The following is a 9,080-nucleotide window of genomic DNA, read 5'->3' on the forward strand; positions in this document are numbered from 1 at the left end:
GGGAGAAGTCAGGCATTAGCTTCGTTTGGCAGCTTGGGTGGGGTCTACCAGTCATTGGGGCGCGGGGAGCGAGACTGGCTTCAACGGGAAGCAAAGGTGTCGCGGAAACTCTAAACGTCTAGCAGGTGGGGCCAGGCCAGTCCCTTGGTGGGTTCACCTGTTAGTGTTTCTCCTATTATTATTCAAAAAAAAAAATCCTTGATGATCCAAATTACAATTAGAAAACAAACTGAAATATACTCCCTCTATCCCACAATGTAAGACGTTGACGGAGGGAGTAGTAAAAGAGTCTTCATTCTCATTGATCCTTCTAAAAACATATACCATTCTGCTCGAACTTTCGCCACTCCAATCGAGTGGAAGAAACTTGCCCTTACTTCGAAAGCTCCTATAACAACAAATCAGGTCTATAGCTTGTCCATGACCTCACCAAGTGCCCCCTTAGAGCATCTCCAACAGCCGCACCAAACTAGCGTCGCGCCGCAAAATTTCCCGTTTTAGCGCGCGCGCAACCGGAATAGTTGCTCTAGCGGGCGCGCGAAAACAGCGCGCGCGGCATATGTAGTTCAGTGCACGGGCCGAAATTCAATCGCGCGCCGCTTATTTGCTGCGCCCGCTCCCGCGCGCTCGCTCGCACCTCCCACCCCCCACCCCCCATCCACCCGCGCCGCCGCCGCCGATCGCGCCACCCGGCGACCGTTCCGGCGCTTCCCCGGCCTATCCCCGTCCCGCGGCGGCTTCTCCGGCCCCCCTCTAGTCCCGCCGCCCCTCGCGCGCGCTGGTCCTCCGACGAACAGCGCCCGCGCGCTTGCTGCCACTCGGCGCCCGCAAGGTGTTCGACAAAACGCCTAGAAGGTATGTATTGCTCAAAAGCCATGAATTTCGTGCATGTTTATTGTAGTTTTTTATAGCATAGTATTGAACATTGTAGATGAGTTCGTCGTATGATTCTTCCGAAGAAGAATTTGATATGGAAGAGGAGGAGGATCTTGCAATGATCCCAGCTATGCATATCAATAAAAAACCGAAGCACAGTGGTTAGGTTATGGGTCCGCATTCCGCCACTTTTTGGCGACTTTCACTTTCAACCCGATTCACCGCAGAAAATTTGGAGGGATAGGATCGACGACCACAACAGATTGATCAGGCATTATTTTGCGGAGAATCCCACATACCCCGAGTCGTATTTTCGTCGCCGGTTTAGGATGAGCACCGAGTTGTTCAGGCGCATTGCAGAGAAACTAGCGAGCCATGACCGCTTTTTCAGCAAAGGAGGAATGCCGCCGGAGAGCTCGGGCATAGCACTTTTCAGAAGGTGACATCCGCTTTGCGTATGTTGGCATACGGTATACCGGCTGATCTAGTTGATGATCACTTGGCTATGGGTGAGAGCCAAGCCATCATGTGTGTCAAGCGCTTCGCAGTCGGAATTGTGCAAGTGTTTGACGAGGAGTATTTGAGATCTCCCAATGCTGAAGACGTCGCAAGGCTATTGGCGATGAACAAAGCTCGCGGCTTTCCTGGCATGCTTGGCTCAATAGATTGCATGCATTGGAGTTGGAAGAATTGTCCAAAGGCATGACATGGACAATTCCACGGCCAAAAAAAGGGTTCCACTATAATCCTTGAAGCGGTGGCCGATCAAGAGACTTGGATTTGGCATGCATTCTTTGGAATGCCTGGATCTTTGAATGACATCAATGTTGTGAATTGGTCACCACTGATGAATAAGATTGCAAATGGTGAGTTGCCACCGGTGCAGTTTGTAGCAAATGACCGTACATACAACCATGGCTATTATCTAGCGGATGTCATCTATCCAAAGTGGCAAATCTTTGTCAAGCCGTTGAAAAAGCCAGAAGGTAAGAAAGAACTTGATTTCCACAATGCTCAGGCGGCGGCTAGAAAAGATGTGGAGAGAGCTTTTGGGAGTTTACAAATCCAATTTGCTATTGTGAGAGGACCGGCTAGATTTTGGGATCAGAAATGCTTTGGTACATCTTGCACGCTTGTGTGATCATGCATAATATGATCATCGAGAATGAGCGTGGCCAAGATGTAGACTACTCTCAGTATGAGCTCTTGGGATATTCCGTGCGAGTGCGACGGTGGGCTGAAAGGGTGGCCCGATTTGTTGGCTCCTATCATGCCATTCGAAGGATCTCATTGAGGAGTGGTGGGCATGGAATGAACGACAAAGAGCATCATGATTTGTACGTTCGATATTGTATTGTTGAACTATTTGTTATGTTTAATTGCACTATTTCTTGTATTGAACGATAAACTGTTTGTTTGAGTTGTAATAACGAAATTGAACTATTTATTTTGATTTATTTTTGTTTGCGTTTGACCTTTTTGCTTCTATTTTCGAATGCATATGTTGTTTGTGCGAGAGTCGCGCGCGCTGTATTTTTGCGCGCTGCTAGAGCGGCTCGCGCGCGCTGCATTTTAGCGCGGCTACTGGAGTCAGTGCTGCGCGCCGCGCCAAACCAGCCGATGGATGCGCGGCAAAGCTGTTTTTTGCGCGCGGTGCGTTCGGCGCCTGTTGGAGATGCTCCTAGAGTGACACAACAACATTATATTCTTGCAACCGTGGACATGTTCAAACAAGTTTTCAAGAGACCAAATTACAAACCGAGAATGAAACTTGACACATAATACAAAAGTCCTCGTTCTCATCTCTTCCTCTAAACACATGAAAGTCAGGCTGTACCTTCACCACTCCAATCGAGTGCAAGAAATTTGTCCTGGTCGCGCCACTGAAACTCTTTCTACAACAGTTGATCAAATCTAGTTCGGAACCTCAGCAAGTGCCCTCCCTGAGAGTAGAGACATTGACATCGTATTCGTACAACACGGGAGGCTCAAAGAATGAGAATATATGTGCTTTCCTACACATCGAAGATGTTTCCCTCATCATCGTACCTCATACAAACCGGAGATCTACGATGAAACACAACGAAGATGGACATGTGATCCTTACTTTCTTGCACCGCTGTGCCAGTTTCATCAGCATGGCGATGTCGCATTGGACACAATAATCCAAAAACCTAGGACCCGTTCAAAAAAAAAAAAAAAAAGGGACCAAAACGCAGGTCCACGTTCTATTCCAATTCCTGGATTCGAAACCGCCAACGAACAGACCACCGAAACTGCTAGCAAGGATTCTCCATACCGTCCGACGACAGTGTTAATGTCTGATGAAACGTCTCACTATTGTTTCTTCTTTTCTTGAAAGAGAGAGTTTTGACTACCCAATTGATCTAACTTCAATTGCTTCCTAACCCCGAGCCCGTATGCTCCTCCTATGAATCGTATATTCAAAAACACGATTGCTTTTACATCAAAGATGTGCGTCCGAACATTAATGATGAGATGACATTCGATGAGCCCTAGACAAAACAAACGAATAGACTCTTGGAAGCTTTGAAAAAAATGGATATTTTGGAGCACCGGTTTTTTCTTTTGCCTAGAGCTCTTTGGATGTCCTTTCAGCATGAAAAATTGCATGCGTCGTGAACGCCCGATCATCTTTGATGTTATAAGGAGTTCATGTGAGAGTAGAGTAGGTCGGCTACGGGTTAGAAACACCATGTCTGCATTATAGTGCGTGACAAAATGGTCGGCTACGGCCATTGAATTCCCAACCGCCCGCCCGCACGGCGAGCAGAGGCACCCCACGGTCATTCATTTCTCCCCAACCGCGCAGGCCGCAGGGTACGAGAAAGGACGGACACGCAGGCGAGCGGCGAGGAGCGACGACGAGGCGACCGTTCCCGAGTCCCCCGCCGCCCCGGCCTACTCGGGGAGAGGGGAGCGGTCAAGGTCTAGCGAAAGAGGAGACGAGGAGGAGCGTGTTCAAAAGCTAATCTTACTATTAAACGAAAACCAAAGCGTCGTTAGGGTCAGCGTGACTGCGCTCTGACCCAAATCACTCCGTCGACGGGTCCGCGCGCCGGGCCGACCCCTCGCCGCATGTTGGATTTGAATATCGCGTTGTGTGTGCATGCAAAGGCGGAAAGGCTCCCACGAGGCTCTAATTTTCTTTGAAAAATCCTTTCTGCGCCCTCTCGCTCTCTCCCAGGAACGTTGGCCGGTTTGAATCTTGTGGTCTAGGCTGATCGCGAGGGTCGAGAACCTTTTTTTTTTTTGTGTGTGTGTGTGTGTGTGTGTGTAAAGACTATTGCTATTGTAGTGCTCACACCTGCTAATAGTAACCGGTTAGGACTGTACTGCTGCGGTTTGCCCCCTGGAGAGCACTAGCAGTGGTAAAGCGGGCACGTACTACTAACGGTACATGCCAGGAGATCGTTTCTTTTCCCTGATAGATATATGCTTCTTGGAGAGCGTAAGCCAAAGTCCTCATTGCTTGCTAGAATTCGAAATCAAAGTGTACAACCACGAGGGCCGCCGTACTACCACTAGCAAGCATGTACTACGAGGTGCTAGTGCTACTCGTGCTCGTGTTGAGTTGATTGGAAGCTGTACTACATTTACTGTCAGCGCATTGCCCCCGTTGGGACTGCAAACAAGGCCGGTCTCGTTTAACCCGTTGCTCTACTAGAGAATCATTACATTATGCCATGTCCCCGACGTTTCGGCCGACTGTCTGTTTGGCGTTTGTGGCCAGGTCGTCCGTCCGTGTAGGCCCCAGCTTCACATGAGAGAGAGACCTGCCCACGCAGTGCTTTCATTCATGGCCGTCCATCCACCGCCGTGATGGTCAGCCCACGGTGGCTTTGCTGATGACTTGACAGTGGCAGCAGCCAGCACCAGCAGAGCATGCCGTTGCAGATCAGCTGCACGTCCAAAACAAAACAAAACCCCTCGTAGTAGCAGCGGCGTGCGTCGCGCCCCGTCCCAGGCGAGGCGAGGCCCCGCATTCACGCCACGCTCCCCGAGAGAGAGAGAGAGAGCAGCAGCAGCAGCAGTAAACGCAGCCAGAGGCCGGTTGTTTCTTGCTTTTGCTTTTAAGGCTGGTCATAGTGGGGAGTAACTTAGACTAGTGTCATATGCATGACACTAGTCTAAGTTACTACCTTCATAGTGCAAAGTAACATAGTACTAGTGTCATATGTAGCTTCATTTAATAGCTTGTAGACTCATGTTGTCTTGAAAAGTGCTATGTTACAGTAACATATTATGTTACTACTTCTCATTAACTACTTGCCACATAAGCAAAAAATTCTCGAGGTGCGCTATGTTACTGCCTAAGTTACTCCCACTATGACTAGCCTAAGGAGGCAGACCGGAGCAGAGCTGCGGCACGGCTCCCCTCGCTTTGGCCTCCCACGGAAGACAAGTATCCTTGTCTCTGGCTCGTGGCTCCTTCCCCTTCTTCCCCGCGCTTGTTCTTCTCCCCCCGTGAGCTCCAGCCGCTCTTGCTGTGCGGTGGAATTCAAGCGAGCAGCCGATAGCGGCGGAGGAGAGATGAGCGTGACCAAGTTCATCAAGTGCGTCACGGTGGGGGACGGCGCCGTCGGCAAGACCTGCATGCTCATCTGCTACACCAGCAACAGGTTCCCCAGCGTACGTCCCTCCCCCAACCCTCCCCTCCCTCTTCTTCTTCCTCCTCCCGGCCTGCTTGCTGCTCACTCGGTCGCCGATCTGTTTCTTTCTTGGCAGGATTACATCCCCACCGTGTTCGACAACTTCAGCGCCAACGTCTCCGTCGACGGCAACATCGTCAACCTCGGCCTGTGGGACACCGCCGGTACTTGCCCCATCCCTCTTCGTTTCCACCACTGCTACTGCTACTGGTGTTCAGAGCCGCAAGTTCTGAACCTGAAGGTTTTGTGCTGTGTTTGCTTCGTTCAGGGCAAGAGGACTACAGCAGGCTGAGGCCGCTGAGCTACAGAGGCGCCGACGTCTTCGTGCTCGCCTTCTCCCTCATCAGCAGCGCAAGCTACGAGAATGTCCTCAAGAAGGTATATACATACATACTACGTTTCTAGCAAAAGTTACTGGCACATTAGTTCAGAAATTACCTGTTCCAGATTTGAGTGTGCTTGAGATTTCACCTGAATGTTCCCAACTGATGATAATTGGGTCTCTGCCTCTCTGGTCAAGCAGTGGATGCCAGAGCTCCGCCGGTTCGCGCCCAACGTCCCCATTGTTCTTGTTGGGACCAAGCTAGGTGAGGAACCTGCACCCAACATGGCATTACTCCTTTCCATGAAGTTTCTGCAACGCCACGGGTTGCTCTGCATTTTTGTCCCGATAGTTAATAATGGCGTTTCCGTTGTCCAGATCTGCGTGACCACAGAGCCTACCTCGCCGACCATCCCGGTGCCTCGGCAATCACAACCGCACAGGTTTGCTCCCCGACTTTCTGAACTTCTTTTCAACAACCAGGAGCGTAGACGGATGGCTAATGTGCCATCTTCTTCCCCATTGTTGTTGTTGTTCAGGGTGAAGAACTCAGGAAGCAGATCGGCGCCGCAGCGTACATCGAGTGTAGCTCAAAGACACAGCAGGTAGTGCAACCGAGACCAGAGGCCGCGTTGGAATTAAGAAGAATTTGTTGTTGTCTGCTCTATTTCAGATAGGCACACGCACACACTGCATCATTCATTTCTATCTTAAATGACTTGGTGATTCTGTTGGCCGTGCCAGAACGTCAAGGCTGTCTTCGACACCGCCATCAAGGTGGTCCTTCAGCCGCCGAGGAGGAGGGAGGTGATGGCGGCCAGGAAGAAAACTAGGCGAAGCTCTGGATGCTCCATCATGTAAGCACTCCACCTCTTGTCATTCACTCGCTTCATTGGTACTGTAAATTGTAATGGTGTGAGCAAACTATTCCCCAGATTTGCTCCATGAAAAATCTTGCTCACCGGTCACCTTACCTCAAAATTGGCACGTTCAGTTCGATTATGACCTATGAAATGCTGCTGCTGCTGCTGCTGCTGCTTAGATCAGATTTTAGAGGTTAACTATAACCGATGCAAACAGCTGATTTTCCAAAATTTCAAATTCGCGTTGATTGCAGTGTTTTTTTGCTCAACACAGGAGTCCTGATCATGTCATTCTCTTTTTGAATCCACAGGCACTTGATGTGTGGCAGCACGTGTGCTGCCTGAATTAGCACCCTGGACTGACTCTGGAGACGAAGCATGGTGTAGTGGCAAGTCGATTTGCTGACATAGCGCGGGCGTCTTTCTAATGCTTCGGTTCTGTTTAGCTACTACTATATGTTGCGTGTTTCGGTTTCTACTTCCCAATCCTGGAGCTGTCTAGGATCGACTATTCGGATTGTAGGTGTAATGTTATGTAAGCAAGGTTGTGTAACAACTAGATACAGGCAAGCTATAAGTTTATGGTTAGCATCTCGTAGGGATTCGCTTCGATTCGCAGCAATTTGGGTGCAGATTGAAAAGTACAAACGTAAGTGTGCTGAAAATTAAACAACAAGAAGGCAGAGGGAATGCAGCCGGTGGCTGTTCCTGCTGGATGTCTTTGCTAGCTGCCTCGTTTCTGTGTTTGTAGCCATTGGTGAAGTCATTGTTGAGGAAATCATTAACTGGTAGCTGCTCGGTCGGCTGGTGAGTAGGGAATTAATAGGCTAATCGGCCATTTAATCAATTAATCGGATGATTTATCGGGTAATCGGCTACTCGGGGACCCTATGAGTAGGGACTAATCGGCATGTTAACTGATTAATCGGATGAATTCTTGAACAGGGGGTGAAGTAGACTTGAGCAATGTCGAAGAAGGGGGCATCGTCAAGTAGTAGTCGTCGTCACAGTGGAGGTATAACCTGTGGTCGACCGGGACTTGCTGGAAGGAGCAAGTGAGGTTGTAGCAGAAAAACCGGTCGATGCAGGCTGTGGACTTGATGATTCTCCCTCCTTTAGCTTCAGTCTGCATGAAGTACTTGCCAAATCCTGGTGGCACCAAAAGTCCACAATGACATCTCCAGAACAAAGTAGCAACATGAAAATTGGAGGAAGAGACGTTTCCCTGAAAATGTCACCTTGTCCTTTGCATTGGAATAACTCCTGAAGCCGACTAGGCTGTGACTCGCTCGTAGCAGCATGGATCAACAATGTCCATACTGTCATGTGCAAGCAAATTCTGCACTCCAAGAGTTGTGTACATTACATCATATACTTGCTCAAGGAGGATGTCTTGTTGGCTTCACAAGTTGCAATCCAATAGCCCACCATGACATACATGTGGCCACCAGGATTCTATGGAGTGTGTAGTCCATAGATTTTACCACCTCAAATATGCTGCTGCAATTTATGAAACATGCATTCTGGCAACAATTGGAGCATTTATGGTGATTTTCCAAGCCTGCATTCAGGTTTAGATGCCCTGAATTTGAACTCTAGCTGACCAGGCCACTTCTCACCTTCAGTTCAGTATTACCTAGTTGCTGCACAATCTGAACAAACCACGTTGTATATTCAATTGCAAATTAAAAGCACGAGTAGCAGTGAGTTCACAGATGGTAGTACCAAGCTTGTAATATCAGTCCAACATCCAAATGCAGACCTCTTTCCTCAACTTCAATCCCCACATGTGTCAAAATGGACCGCCATGGGGGCTCTGGCTGCAGTGATTGTAAACACTCCATGGGCCAAACTAATACTACTCCCTCCGTTCACTTTTATAAGGCCTTAAAGACATTTCAGACAATGTGCAAAATAGCCTATTTTCAGTTGTCTGAAATGACTTATAAAAGTGAACGGAGGGAGTAGTACAATTTCTGCACCACCAAATAACAACTCATCTCCTGGAAAAACAACCACATATGCCCGATCATAAGAAGACATTTTCCAACAGCTGGATGGACCAGGTGTTTGAAACTGTAACTGCAATGTCACAACTCATACACAAACAGAACAGTGTCTCCCAAATAGCAACAGAACCAAGATAGAAACTGAGAAATGATTTAATTTTTGGGAAGGGGAAAGAATCTGTTAATGCCTCTGCACTTTTTTGGGGCAACTATTGGGCCACCTTCACATCCAATAACGACACTGTTCAAATGGATGCTAGCAACAAAGGTAAGGAGAAAGTGAGCGGTGTTGTAGCTGATTTTACACTGTTTAAAGATAATGTGATGTGGACCCCCC

At 48.7% G+C, this 9,080-nt stretch overlaps 1 protein-coding gene across 1 annotated transcript; it reads left to right on the top strand.

Moving 5' to 3' along the window:
* The first annotated feature begins 5,241 nt into the window (after positions 1–5,241).
* On the top strand, positions 5,242–7,346 carry LOC119286834 (rac-like GTP-binding protein 2). The gene is made up of 8 exons (XM_037566305.1): positions 5,242–5,529; positions 5,626–5,713; positions 5,818–5,927; positions 6,073–6,136; positions 6,250–6,314; positions 6,411–6,476; positions 6,616–6,728; positions 7,046–7,346. The coding sequence occupies exons 1-8, from the start codon at positions 5,431–5,433 to the stop codon at positions 7,077–7,079; spliced, it is 639 nt and encodes a 212-aa protein (XP_037422202.1). The 5' UTR covers positions 5,242–5,430; the 3' UTR covers positions 7,080–7,346.
* The last annotated feature ends 1,734 nt before the right edge of the window (positions 7,347–9,080 follow it).

Source organism: Triticum dicoccoides, chromosome 1A (assembly GCF_002162155.2).
Source record: "Triticum dicoccoides isolate Atlit2015 ecotype Zavitan chromosome 1A, WEW_v2.0, whole genome shotgun sequence".
NCBI lineage: Eukaryota > Viridiplantae > Streptophyta > Magnoliopsida > Poales > Poaceae > Triticum > Triticum dicoccoides.